This window comes from Nuphar pumila, chromosome 1, assembly GCF_984573655.1.
Source record: "Nuphar pumila chromosome 1, dmNupPumi1.hap1.1, whole genome shotgun sequence".
NCBI classification, from domain to species: Eukaryota; Viridiplantae; Streptophyta; class Magnoliopsida; order Nymphaeales; family Nymphaeaceae; genus Nuphar; species Nuphar pumila.
The window spans coordinates 174,032,138-174,047,374 of record NC_143249.1 but is presented as its reverse complement, the minus strand read 5'-3'; the positions used below and the strand labels follow the sequence as shown (position 1 = coordinate 174,047,374).

At 40.2% G+C, this 15,237-nt stretch overlaps 1 protein-coding gene across 4 annotated transcripts in view; it reads right to left on the bottom strand.

Moving 5' to 3' along the window:
* Positions 1–1,460: 1,460 nt before the first annotated feature.
* The window catches only part of LOC149851316 (ELKS/Rab6-interacting/CAST family protein), a 35,271-nt gene continuing 21,494 nt past the window's right edge, over positions 1,461–15,237 (bottom strand). For all 4 annotated transcript variants that reach the window (XM_089999993.1, XM_090000001.1, XM_090000008.1 and 1 more), the window contains 3 exons: positions 2,316–2,495; positions 2,162–2,208; positions 1,461–2,037 (listed from right to left, as the gene is read on the bottom strand). In XM_089999993.1, coding sequence (XP_089856119.1) covers positions 1,653–2,037; positions 2,162–2,208; positions 2,316–2,495 — 612 coding nt within the window. In that variant the 3' untranslated portion in view covers positions 1,461–1,652. The remainder of the gene's footprint in view (positions 2,038–2,161; positions 2,209–2,315; positions 2,496–15,237) is intronic.

Genomic DNA, 15,237 nt, shown 5'->3' with positions numbered 1-15,237 from the left:
GGGTTTCAAAAACATGGCATCCCTTCAACTTGACGACCATCAGTTGCCCCTACCAGACGAGTAGAGCCCTTGTCGGCAACTAGACTGTTTTTAGGAATAAACTTTTACCCATTTCCTTTTGGTGAAAACCTATATCATAGTAATACGCCATTTATAGTGTATGACATGAACTCATGGGTGACACGAGTCCCATTTGAAAGAGACTGGTCGAATTCAAAGTTCAAACAATTCATGTGGTAACAAAAGATGAATAAACCTCCTGGAAAAGCACATGATATTGACATTCAACATGATCTAAGTACACTGAAGAGCAAAGCAAATGCATACTTACATGCACGAGCAAGTGCACTGAAATGTTAAAGAAGCCCCCATCACTACTCTCAACCGTATACAAAGTAAGGCCTGCCCCGAAATTTTTGTTCTCACAATAGAATTCACCTCTTGTAATGAACACCCCTGTAATTTTCTCAAATGAGGTAGAACGTGTGGCCAGGATTTGGTGAAGAAAAATGAAACACCAAATCGGAGGGTGCAACTGCAGATTTATATGATGGATCATATGGCAGAGTGAACACCATGGTGATGATCAAATCATAACCCTTTCCACGCACATACATATTCAAGGTCACCAGCATAGTGACAAAAGTTTTAAAAAAAAAGGCAAAATCTCAGCATCCAAAAACTCGTGAAAATTTTAAAAAATTTGTAAATCTGGCATTTTTTTGACAAAATCTCAGCAACAAAAAATTAATTAAAATTATAAAAAATAAAAATACATTTTTATAAAATTAAAAATAAAAAAATATTTAAAAATAAAAAGCATGCAGTTTTTTACAATAAACAGCCGATAAAAGCATAAATATCACGTTTAAAACATGATATTTATGTTTCTGAGGAAAGAATTGCACGAGTTCTTAACTTTCATAGTTTCTCGCAATATTTTCACAAGATTTGTCACTATGTTCACCAGGACGCAGGGAATTGTGAATTTGTGATCCGAGACAACAAATTTGTACCAGGGCAACAGATTATTAAAAATTGCTAGCTGCTATAGAGGAGGCCAAACTGAAAGCATGGGCCGGTTTGGGTAGAGTCGCAGCATAGTAGGCTCATAAACATTGTGCAGGAGGAATGGCGACATGCTCCATGAATATGAAGCTCATGGTCACGAAGGAAAAGAATTGTGATCAGACACATGAATCAAGTCAATAAGTAGATGATTGCGAGCATAGAGGAGTTCAAATTGCAGGAGAGCGAGGGCGTAGGGCGGTTTCAAAATCGACATGTAACGGAAACTGCTTCCCCACCCCAAAATAGTCCATGCTCTTTGGACATCCCATAATTTTAAGGATACGTACAAACAGGCCCAGTCAATATCCCCTAGCAATTCATTCATAACTGCTCCTTTTGTAAGACATCTTTGCAACGGTTAAAGGTACAAAAATCATAACAAAAAGAAATTGCAAAATTAACTGCAATACAATGTGCACTATGCATTAAAGGAATCAACACTGTTATATCTAACTACAAGATATTACAGGAAGAAAGGACAAAGGATGCCAAGCAACTTTCAAAATGTGGTTTTCTTGCTTATTCATCTACTGTATGCAACACAGGAAAAAAAAAAGAACCTGTAAAAATCTGTTTACGCATCAACAGATTTTTAGTGCTAATTCAGCACGCAAATCAGAATCATCCTTTAAAAGCTCCCATGGTTCATCCCACGACTCCTCTTGGCTGACCATCTCCTTCACTGAAATCTGCTCGTCTGTTCCCTCACACTGTTCATCAGTTGCAAAGTACGGATTTGTTGTTTCTTTCCTGACCATGGATTCAACTGGTTCATAACTTTGGCTTGCTCCGCTTCCTTCAGAAATTGAAGTCTGACTCTTGAGAGACAAATTCAAAGATGATAAAACACAATATGTGTCATTGCTCAATTTCGAACAAAGGAAACTTGAGCTGCTAACACTTAAACCTTTATCAAATCTTTCCTTTAGTAACTTCACATCCTCACAAATTACTGAAATTTCTCCTCTGCAAATAAAAAAATATAACCAAGTCAGTATCTTTGATGAAACATGATACCAATTAATGCCTCTGAAAATTATAGGTACTTTTATCATTCAAACAAAAATAAATCAATCCAATATATACTTACTGCAACACATCAACAATGCGCCCACGGTCTACTAGAAATTCACGTAGCTGGCAACATTAAGAAGAATCAGGTATTAATGAAATATAAGTGCTATCCTTTTAGGCAGTTGTTGCGTCCAACATTAAATATATCCCATTTTAACTAAAAATATCACCTTAGAATTCTCCTCCGCCTGTTGCTGAAGTTTCTTTGACTCTGCAACCACTTTCTCCATCATCAGTTCCTGTTCAGCTAGAGATTTACGTGCAGATTCCTCCTTTTTTAATTTCTCTTGCTCTGCTGCTGCTTTTACTGCATTTGCGGCAGCTATTCTGGCTTGAAGATCTATGCTCATCTGTAATGTGTTGGCCAAGTATAAATCAGACACTGAAAACAATTTCTGGCATAAACCAATCATGTTTAGTCTTCGCAGAAATTGTAAAGTCACGTAAAAATATGCTAGCACCTCTTCTAAATAAAGCAATCCACTGTCAGTGTGACAAATATCGGCGTTTTTTTGAAGAAATGCAAAAAGATGAATTAAAAACGACTAAATCTCACGCCCTTTACAAATTATTAAGATATAATTTTTTTTTTACTTAAAAAACATGATAATATCATGATATTTTGTAAAAAATGTGATATCGGGTCAAAATCTCAGGTTTTCATTTTTGGAAGTTTAAATCATTAAAAGTTTTTAATCATCACATGTTTCAAAATGCATGCACTGTCCTTAACTACACATGGTTTCTCATTTTTTATTTAATTATTTCCAAAAAGTATGATTGATTTGGCTGCCTTTTTAATCATTGCCATGTTTTGAAAAAGCACCTCTGCTTTTAATTTCACCACAGTTTCAAGTTTCTATCATGAAAAAAAAAAGAAATGTGGTTGACTATTCTTATGTGGATCCTGCCTGGAACTCATGCACTAAAACTGAATAGAATCCGATCAAATGTCAAGTAACATCCGTATTAAAATTTGAATTCAATTGAACTTCATGTGTTATAAACCGATTTAATTATCCAATTGGATCTGAAAGTTCATACCAAACCCAACAAAATGGGTTTGGGTCTTTTATACAAAAAAAGTAAATGGGTTTGGATCAGTCTGATGTGGAAATAGATTTATAATTTTATGCATGTAAAATTTTAATTGTGTAAATATAGTATCTGTACAATTAATTTTATTTTTATTTGCTTTTTTAATTTTTGCTGAAATTTTGCTGATGAAAACACAAGAAAATAAAAAATTGAAAATCTCATGAAAAATTCACAGCCGATATATTGTCCTTTTAAACTTTTGTCACTATACCCACTGTTACCTATTTGCTACATTCTTTACAATCAGCTATTATTAGATCTAAGCATACAATAACAGGGGAAAAGAAAAGGTAGTGAACATGGCATGACCAACATAACAAAGAATAAAAAATATAAATGGCTGAACTTTTGAAACAGAAGCACAGGAAAGTAAGTATTAAAGTGCAAGATAAATCCCCTGTAAGACATGGAGAGATCCCATTATCCAAGGGACGACTAGTATACCTAACTCCTCTAGAAACATTTGGTGGCAGAAGAGGCATACAACCATTAACAGCATCAGAAACACAAAGTGAAGAAAAGAGCTTGAGAAACGAGAAAGTAATAAATAAGCATACTATAGTAGACAGTATCAGAAACTTAAAAAGAACAGAAAAAAGGCACTAAACAAGCACAGAATAGCAACTTAATAGTTAATACTCAAGATGTTTACACATGAAATGTAACGCCCCAAAATTTCAAACTTGCGAATTTTTCAGAAAACAGGCAAGAGACTAGAAGAAAATCTCTTTTCTTTCAGAGTTTGTTTATGTAATCAACGGAAGATAATTCTTTTGTTGAATTTAGAAAGGCAAGCCGACAACTTTGAGCACGTTAACTAAAAGAACCAAAATTCACTACACATGTTACTTACAAAACACTTGGAAAAGCCAATTTCATTTAAAGAAGTTTTTAAATAGTACAAAATTCGGATATCCAAAGGAAAATCCGTGAGAAAACCTACAAACGTCTAGGACGCGAGCTAAGAGCAGGAAAAAGAAATCTTGAAGTCATCTTGTCATCGCGTCATCGCCCGTGATGTACCTAATCATCACTTTGTTAAAATGTATACTCAAAGACATTATTGTAAGTATAAATATATATACTTATATACATAGAGATATGTATACATATGTTATATGTATACGTATCTCTATATATAAGTATATATATTTATACATTTTTCCCTTTTTACCCGAAAAAGGTATTTTAGTCCTTTTACATTTTGCGCATATTCCATTTGGAATATGCTGTAATTTTTCCTTTATTTTTAAATTTCTTTTATTTTTTATTTTTCCTTTTTGTATTTACAAAAAGGTGCATTGGGGGTCTCCCCAATAGAGTCGTTGGGGAGCCCCCAACGGTCACAATTGTGACCGTTGGGAGCTCCCCAACGACTCCTTTGGGGAGCCCCCTTGCAGAGACTCAAGCATTTGCTTTTATTTATGAAATACATGCATTATTGCATGTTTATTATTTATACGCTTTTTGCGTATTTTGTTCAAGTGTTGTGAGAGTGCTTTCGTGCACTTCTTTTATAAAGTATTTGTGTTTGTATGAGTATTGTCTCTTTGTAGACAATTTTACATGGTATCAGAGCTCGGTTGGTGATTGGAGATCGTGGGATCCTCTTTTGTTCGAGTGCCTCGAAAACCGTGCCTTCGGATCTTTAGAGATTGAAGTGGTGGATCTTGCTTCTCAAATATTTTAGAAAGATCTTGTGCAAAGTAGAAGTTGAAACATTGTATTGGTACGCCTTTTTTCTCCTTCTCTTTACGCCTTAATGGGTGAGAAAGAGTCTCACTTTGCCCTTGGCTTCAAGTTGAATGGGTCCAACTATCATATTTGGGTCGAGAATATGGAGGCCCACATAAAAGGAAAAGGATTGTGGGGTTATGTGCAAGGAACGATTCCGGAACCGGAACCCAAGATAACCGTAATGGACGGAAGTGAAATCAATATCCTTGAAGGAGAGGAAAGAATCAAAGCTCTTGAGGAATACTCCAAGAAACACGACGAATGGGAAATGAAGAACTTCAAGATTCTTTCTTAGTTCTTCGCATCCGTCGAAACAAAGATTAATGCCAACATTATCAAATTCAAAAGAGCATCGAAAGCTTGGCATTATCTCGAGAAAATGTATACATCAAGAGATCTATCCCATAAGTATTACCTTCAAAAGAAGGCCCTCTCCCTTACTCAAGGTGAAATGTCTATTAGGGAATATTTTGTCGATCTTTCCTCTATTTAGGATGAGCTCTCTATGCTCGAACCAAAATGGAGTGGAGAGGCAATTGAACTTCGCCACAAGCAACTTGAAGAAGATCGTTTCTTCAATTTTTTGAATGGGTTGAGACTGGAATTTGAGCAAATAAGGTCATCACTTCTATCCTCTTTTTCTCCTCCCTCTCTTGAAGATGTTCTCACCAAATTAAGTGGTGAGGAGACTTGCATGAGTTTATGTAAACAAGGATCAAGTGTTCTTATGGTTCCTTGTAATCATGAAGAAAACAATGAGGTTAATGCCGTATCAAGACCCGAAAATAATGTAAAGACCTATCGTCCTCCTCATTTTAAATTCCAAAATCAAGGAGGAGATGGTGGACAAAGAGGAAAGAGGGACTATAGCAAGACTATATGTCATTTTTGTAAAGAACCGGGGCATATCAAGCCCGTATGTCCCAAATGGAAGAAGTTTCTCGCTATGACCACCACCGGTGCACCACAAAAGGAAGAGGCATCATCAAGTGGGTCACTCTCGTTGAACCAAATAATGGAAGCCTTTCAACCTCTTCTCAAGGGAGCTACATCCGGTGCCGCCGTGTCTACTTCATCCATTCCAGGTAAAGTCGCTTGGCTTTTGGACTTAGGTGCATCTTTTCATATGTCCCCAAACATGTTTTCACTTTCCGGTTATTCAAAAAATATTTCTCCATCCTTTGTTTCCACTGTGGATGGAACCTTTCTTGAAATTAAAGGAATAGGTAATTTTGAAACTCAAGAATTTTTTATTCCTAAAATTAGATTTATACCTAAACTTAACTTAAATCTTCTCTCTATTTCTCAACTCTCGGACCATGGTTGTGATATTAAATTTTCATGTGATAAATGTTTAATACAGGATCGCCTGTCCGGGAAATTGATTGGGGAAGGCTTTAGAAAAGGCGATTTATACTATATGGAATCTCTTCAAGTTCCAAAATCTTTTTGTAATGTTGCCCGAAACAAAGATATAAATGTGTGGCACAAAAGACTTGTTCATCCTAATATCACCAAGTTATCTTATTTACATTTTGCAAAGGATCTATGTAAAAGTTCTTTTTCTTGTAATGACTGTATTTTCCGAAAAATGCAAAGTTTACCTTTTGAGCAAAGAACTATGTTCTCATCAACCCTTTGAAATTGTTCATTCCGATGTTTGGGGACCCGCACCTGTAGTCTCAAAAGGAGGCTTTTCTTATTATGTTATTTTTGTGGATGATTTCTCTAGATATTCATGGATCTTTTTTCTTAAATTCAAACATGAAGTCTTTTCGTGCTTTAGAACCTTCCATTCAATGATCAAGAATCAATTTAATAGTATCATAAAGATTTTTAGAAGCGATTCTAGAGGAGAATATCTCTCCAACCAATTTAAAATATATCTTGAAGATCAAGGAATCATTCACCAAAGATCTTGTCCTGAAACCCCTTAACAGAATGGGTTGCCGAAAGAAAACATAGGCATATCATTGAGACCACTAGAACCCTTCTTACTTCCCAAAATATCCCTAAAAATTTTTGGGCTGAAGCAGCTCTTGCTTCTGTTTATCTGATAAATCGCTTGCCTTCTAGAATATTAGGGAAAATATCCTCTTTTGAGATTTTATATAAACTCGAACCGGATTATAATAGGTTACGAGTCTTCGGGTGTAAGTGTTTCATACTTACGGATAAGAATGACAAACTCTCTCCCAAGGCTATTCCCTGTGCTTCTCTTGGATATTCTGAAACTCAAAAGGGATTTCGATGCTATGATCTTCGAGAAGATAAGTTATATGTCTCTAGAAATGTAACTTTTTTGGAAAATGAAAGTGGATTTGAAAAAATTGTTTCTCAACAAGAAAATTTTGATTATTCCTTCTTTTTTGACTTATTGTCTAGTAATGATGATACATCTAGTGATGATGATGTATCATCAAACCATGATGAGAACATTGAGAGTAATGTCGAAGAGCATAACCAACAAGAAGGCAGGAATGCAAATGATCATATAACATACTCTCATAGAAACCAAGACACCTTTAGAAGTGCTATTGATCAATATAATGAACTTGTTCCTGTTCTCGATCACCGAAGATCGGAGAGGAATAGGAGACCTCCCACTCGTTTTGTCTCCTTTGATTCCTTCTCACCCCGATATAGGGTTTGTCTTAGTGCCATTCACTCTTATTTTGAACCAAGAAATTTTAAAGAAGCAAAAAAATGTATAGAATGGCAAGAAGCTATGCAAAATCAACTTAATGCTCTTAAAAGGGCTGAAACTTGGGATTTCCAAACTCTACCCATAGGAAAGAAAACTATAGGTTGTCGATGGGTTTTTAAAGTTAAAACTAAGAGCGACGGATCCCTTGAAAGGTATAAGGCTCGCTTAGTTGCAAAAGGGTATGGGCAAGAGTATGGAATTGATTATGAAGAAACTTTTGCTTCTCTAGCCTGAATGGTTACAGTTAGATGTCTTATCACTATTGCATCTATTAAAAATTGGAATATCTTTCAAATGAATGTGAAAAATGCCTTTTTAAATGGTGATCTTAATGAAGAAGTGTATATGGATGCTCCACCAGGCATGGAGATCCCTAAAGATAAAGTCTTTCGTCTTCGAAAAACCCTTTATGGTTTGAAACAGGCCCCCAAAGCCTGGTATGACAGATTTACCAGTGTAATGCTGGAAAATGGTTTCTCCTCCTGTTATACTGACACTGCTCTATTTACTAGAAAATCTAAGGCAGGGATTGTAATATTATTACTATATGTTGATGACATGTTAATTACAGGCGATGATGTTCAAGGAGTCAAGGGTATTAAGTCTGTCTTGACTTCAAAATTTGAGATGTCAGACTTGGGATTTCTGACATATTTTCTTGGAATTGAGGTTGCCTATTCGCAACGTGGTTATTTTTTATCTCAGTCTAAACTTGCTTGTGAGATTATTGACAGATCAGGAATTTCTGATGACAAAGTATGTGAAACTCCTGAAGTTGTGGGAGCAAAAATGAAGATTGACGACGGTGTTCCTCTAATCGATCCTACTCCTTACAGACAGTTGGTAGGTTCTTTAATGTATCTCAGCATTACTCGACCCGATTTGTCACATGCTATACACATTGCCAGCTAGTTTCAGCATGCTCCTACAACCGTTCATATGAGTGTTGTGCTTCGCATCATCAGATATTTGAAGGGAACGGTGAATAAGGGAGTATTCCTATCTTCTTCTTCTGAATTAAAATTGCTTGCTTATACTGACTCAGATTGGGGAGGTGACCCTAGTAACCGTCACTCCACCACTGGTTTTTGTATTTTCTTAGGAGAATCTTTGATCTCATGGCGATGTAAAAAGCAACAGAATGTCTCCTTATCATCCACTGAAGCCGAATACAGAGCCATGGCATCTACCACCATGGAAATAGTATGGATTCGACGTCTTTTGGAAGATATGGGAGTAGTTGTCAAAGAACCAACAAAGCTTTGCTGTGACAATAAAAGTGCAATCTATATTGCCAAGAACCACACATTTCACGAGCGAACAAAGCATATAGAGATGGACTGCCATTATGTCAGGGAAGAATACTTGAAGAAGGTCATTGATCTACCATACGTGACGTCTGAGTATCAACTTGCGGACTTCTTCACAAAAGCTCTTTGTTCGCCTAGATTTCATTTCCTTCTTGACAAACTTGCGGTTATCACACCGTAAGTTTGAGGGGGGGTGTTAAAATGTATACTCAAACACATTATTGTAAGTATAAATATATATACTTATATACATAGAGATACGTATACATATGTTATATGTATACGTATCTCTATATATAAGTATATATATTTATACATTTTTCCCTTTTTACCCGAAAAGGGTATTTTAGTCCTTTTACATTTTGCGCATATTCCATTTGGAATATGCTATAATTTTTCCTTTATTTTTAAATTTCTTTTATTTTTTATTTTTCCTTTTTGTATTTACAAAAAGGTGCATTGGGGGTCTCCCCAACGACTCCTTTGCGGAGCCCCCTTGCACCTCTCCTTTCTTGTATAAATAGGAGTGTTCCCCCTTGTTGTAAAATAAGCTTGAGAGACTCAAGCATTTGCTTTTATTTATGAAATACATGCATTATTGCATGTTTATTATTTATACGCTTTTTGCGTATTTTGTTCAAGTGTTGAGAGTGCTTTCGTGCACTTCTTTTATAAAGTATTTGTGTTTGTATGAGTATTGTCTCTTCGTAGACAATTTTACACACTTGTACCCATAGAATGAGTTAGTTTCGCGAAAAACTAGTAGGTGCACAAGAGAAACTATAAGAAACTGAATTAAGAGCATTTAATTCAGCATGCTAAGCAGTTTAAAACAGATCAGCAGTTCAAAGCAAGTAAGCATTGCAACTGTCAAACGCAACATGACGATTCATTTGATCGTAAGCTGTGAACTACCACGCAACTAGCAAGTCTCATGACCCATCAACCAATGTGAGCAGACTTTATGTTTCGATATTACTGGTTTGCGGGTACGCGTAGACAAATCGTAGAAACAACTGAGACTAGTTTGGGCGTCTATTATTCTATGTATTTTCAATAACCCGAATAGCTGGTTGAGTCCACTCCTAAGGGGACGGTTTTAGCCGAGAGAGGATTCCTTAAAGGCAGGTACTTGGCAACGGATGCATCCAACTTCTGCAAAAGTCCATGGGATCTACCACCTAGGATAATGTCTGGTAGTCCCTTCCCCTAACTCCAATGACTGGAGAAGCCGGATCTTTACCCGTGGGGTGGTTATTAATAACCTGCCCATTGGAGTGTGTATCGCTTTGTCCTCTCCCTTGACAGATCACAAGAAGCGAATGAGTGCGTCAGGGGTAAATTAACTGACGACTCATTATATATGCTTTAGTCTTTTGACCAAATGAGCATATCTTACCTGTGAAGGTGATCCCATTTTTATGTATTTACAACATTGTGCATTTAACACTGTTTGAGATCGCACGATCATCTCATCCGATCATCACAGTGTTCGAGATCGCACGACCGTCTCATCCAATCATCGCAGTACTAGCGTGTAGTACACGACTACAAGTACTCTAGGATGAAAGGGGTATAGTTCCTCAACAGGAGCCTCAACAGGAGCCTCAACAAAAGTGTTTCACAAAGATGTAATGTTTCTCAAACTTTACTTTTGACAATTACTTTTGACATTATTTATCTTTTGAAACAGCCACCAACTTGTGCTAACATTTGGCATGCGATTTTCTAGAATCACATCTGTGATCGTGGTATCTATATGTCAAGTGTGACTCGATACCGGCCTCGATGAACGGGATACGGGTTTCTCAACAGAACCTCCGCTAAGAAGTTTACTCAAGCCCCAATTCGGGGTTACCCGAGATATATCGGATAGACGAACAAAACCAACCAATCACATCCTTCCAAATACTTCAATTTGGGCAGTCTTTGATGCTTTTGCGCAGCTCCCTAAATTCTCAAGTCTATTTTGCAGGACTGCTCACTCGAAAAGCCAGGATCCCTACTAGGAATCCCTCTCCTTAAACGATGATGTATCGTTAAGCCCCTGAATCAACTCTATTCGCAAGAGAGAGAGCGATAAATGCCCCTTTCATCCTCCACGAGGATGCCTTTATAGCACATGCAATGATCGAAAACATGAACATCATCTGCAATGGCAAGCCAGTAATGAAACATTTGCAAAAGTAAGAGTCTGGGCACAAAGCGTGACGGCAAAGTAAAGACATGACAGAAAGTAAAGGACAAGGATCGCGAAACCGCGTCCTTGAGTTAAATGTGTACTCGTATAAATATATATATATATATATATATATATATATATAAATATATATATATATATATATAATTATCTTTTTTAGTTAATTGAACTCAATTCAATTGTCCAAGTCCTCCGTGCAATCTATCCCTACCTCGGAAAGTTGTGAGCTTGTTGATGACTGCGGGTGTAAGCGATTGACGGCTCGGGACGCGGGGGGGCGCAAACGGGATCCGTCATACGAGCTGCAAAAGCGAGACATCAACATGTTATCTCATTTAAAAAGGTAGAGAGGACCAGGGCATTGCCGCTGTCCTGACGTGAAAGAAGGAGAGGCAGGGGCAGCGTGCCCCCGACGAACCTTCTTTACGTGCAAGAAACAGGGGCAGCGAGCCCCTGCTGACCCGCTGTCAACAAGAACAGGGAGGCAGGGTGTTGCACCCCTGCCAACCGATTGTTCAGACAGAGGTTGCGCCCCTGCCTAACGAAGGCAAGGAGAGAGGCAGGGGCTTTGCCCTTGCCTGTTAGAAAGTACAGAGGCAGGGAGCTTCGCTCCTGCCTGCCGAAAACTGGTGATGATAGGGGTGATGCCCCTGCCCTAAAGAAGAGGGTGTAGGGAGGGGGTTCAGTCACTCCCCTGCCCAAACCAAGGGAGGAAAGGGGTCTCGGCCACTCCCCAGCGAAGCAAGGAGGGAGACGACCCCTTCCCTGTAGGGAGGGGCTCGACCCCTCCCCTTGTGTAGCTCGAAGGCAGGGAGGGCTCCAGCCTCTCCCCGAAACAAACAGAGGCAGGGAGGGTCGAACCCTCCCTTGCGCAATTAAAAAGGAGACAGGGAGCCCTTCCTGGTGACAACAAAAGGGCAAGCAAGGGGCCCAAAACCCCTTGCCGACCTGTCGGCAAAGTGGCAGGGGCTAAAGCCCCTGCCGAACGGCCATTCCCTGTTGTCAAAGGGAGCAGGGAGGAGGATGGGCCCCTCTCCTGCTAAAGTCTGTGCAGGGAGGGGGGTTTGACCCCTCCCTTGGCCGCAGGGAGCACAAGGACGGCTCGGCCCCTCCCCTGCCGGAAGGAGACGCAGGGAGGAGGCTCGACCCCTCTCCTGCCTACAGAGGGCATCGAGAGGGGGCTCGGCCCCTCCATCGCTAAAAGGGGTCGCAAGGAGGTGGCTCTACCCCTCCCCTACAATTTAGGGTAGTAGGGAGGCGGCTCAACCCCCCTCTCTGCGCAACAGAGAGGTGAGGGAGAGAAAACAGGAGAGGGGGAGGAGGAGGCGCGTACTTGGAGGTCGTCAGCATTGTCGTCGGCGTTGGCAGACGAGCGAGAGAGAAACAGAGAGGGGAAAGAGGCGGTGGTGAGGTTGCCGGCGTGAGGTCTCCGAAGAGCAGACACGAGAGGGGGTCAGGAGGAGAGAGAAAGCAGAGAGAGAGAACGGAAGAGCAGAGGGGAAGGAGGTTTCGAGAAACCTCCCCCCTTTGCCTCGCTGCCTTTAATAGGCAGAGAGAGAGAGAGAGGCGGTGGCCTCGGGTCGGGTTCGGATCCGAATCCAAGTTTTTTTTTTCGGGTTTTACATCCTACCCTCCTTAAAATAATTTCGTCTGCGAAATTTCTATTGCATTTATTGGTCAAAATACAAGTCACGGTATTTTTCCCTGATATCTAACTCAGGCTCCCATGTATATTCATTTATTCCATGGTGTTGCCAATATACTTTTACAAGAGAAATCATTTTTTATCTGAGCACTTAGTCTCGACGATCAACGATTGCCACAAATCTTTCTACGAACGTCAAGTCTTTTTGGATGTCCACATCATCCTAATGAATGATGTGTGATGAGTCATGAACGTATCTTCTCAACATAGATACGTGGAAGACGTTATGGATCTGAGTGTACTGAGGAAGCAGCGCAACACGGTAAGCCGCCTCACCGATCCGATCCAGGATCTCAAATGGTCCAACGAATCGGGAACTCAGCTTTCCCTTCTTCCCGAACTGAAAAACGCTTTGAAGGAGATACCTTAACAAAAAACATATCTCCCATTGAGAAAACGAGCTCTCGACACCAACGATCGGCATAACACTTCTGCCGACTTTGCGCGGAATACATACGTTCCCTAATCATATGCACTTGTTGAGTATAGTGTTGTAGCACTATTGGTGAATCCTGCGTCCGTTCACCAACCTCGTCCCAGTAAACAGGTGATCGACAAGGCTTCTCGTACAAGGCTTCGTTCGGGACCATTCCAATGCTAGCGTGATAACTGGTTATTGTATGCAAATTCTGTCAATCCGGTATAAGAGTCTCATTCTCCCTTTCAGTCCATCATGAAGCTCGCAGCATGTCCTCCAAAGTTTGAATCATGCGTTCAGATTACCCGTCGGTCTGAGGGTGGAAGGCGGTGCTGAATTTCAGTTTCGCGCCCAAGGCCAACTGTAACTGCCCGCAAAACCTGGAGGTGAACCTCGGGTCACGATCGAAGATGATTGACACAGGAACACCATGCAATCTCACAATCTCCCGGACATAGAGGTCCGCCAAGCTGCCCAGAGACTGACTGAGGCGGATATAGAGGAAATGCGCCGATTTAGTGAGTTGATCCATGATCACCCAAATCGCATCATGTTTTCTTTGCGTCCTCGGCAAACCGACGATGAAGTCCATTGTGATGTCCTCCCACTTCCATTGTGGAATCTCCATCGGCTGCATCACCCCGCCTGGTCGCTGGTGCTCGATCTTAATCTATTGGCAAGTCAAACACTTTGAGACGTACTCGGCTACGTCTCGCTTCATTCCGCTCCACCAATATCTGCATTGCAAGTCCTTGAACATCTTCGTGCCACCAAGGCGAATCGTGTACTTGGACTTGTGGGCTTCTGCGAGAATCTCATCTCTTAAAATAGGATTTTCTGACACCCAGAGACGATCCTTATGCCATACACTTCCTTCCTCACTCAAACGGAAGGAAGTATCGGCCCGCTGCGCTAGAGCCTTCAGCTTTTCGTACTACACATCGATCTTCTGTCTGATAAAGATCTTGGACAATAGCTCAGGTTGAGCTACGATGCTGGAAAGACTGATCAAATTTTGAGTAACCGCAAACGGTTTCCACGATACCAGATCCTTGATCAGCTTCCACCCAGCGAATAACAAGTTAATGAAAACACTGGGAGACTTACGGCTCAGAGCGTCGGCCACGACGTTCACCTTTACTGGGTGGTAGGATAGGGTGAAGTCGTAATCCTTGAGGAATTTCAGCCAACGTCGTTGCCTCATATTTAGCTCTTTCTGCGAGAACAAGTATTTTAGGCTCTTGTGATCTATAAAAACCTCGAACCGCTCCCCCTACAAATAGTGTTGTCATATCTTCAATGCGAAGACCACCGCTGCTAACTCTAAATCATGAGTCGGTTAATTCTTCTCATGAATTTTAAGTTGGCGCGATGCATAGGCGATCACTCTATCATTTTGCATTATGACACAACTCAAGCCTGCCTCAGAAGCGTCGGTATAGATCACGAAGCTACCTTGACCCGAAGGTAAGGCCAAAATAGGAGCAGTCATAAGACGTTCCTTCAACATCTGAAAACTGCTTTCGCACTTGCCGTCTCACACAAACTTATCTTCTTTCTTTAGGAGCTTCGTCATGGGTAGAGAGATCTTAGAAAAGTCTTGGATAAATCTTCGATAATACCCAGCTAATCCAAGAAAACTCCTGATGTCACGAACATTCCTCGGTTGCTGCCAACTCAGTACAGCCTCAACCTTCACCGGATCCACTGACACTCCTTCCTTGGAGTTGACATGCCCCAAAAACATGATTTCCTCGAGCCAAAACTCGCACTTGGAGTACTTAGCGAACAGACGCACTTTTCGCAAGGTTTCAAAAATAACTCTCAAGTGCTCTTGATGTTGCTCCCAACTATCTGAATACACCAGGATGTCGTCGATGAACACGATCACAAAGGTGTCCAAGAAGGGTTTGAACA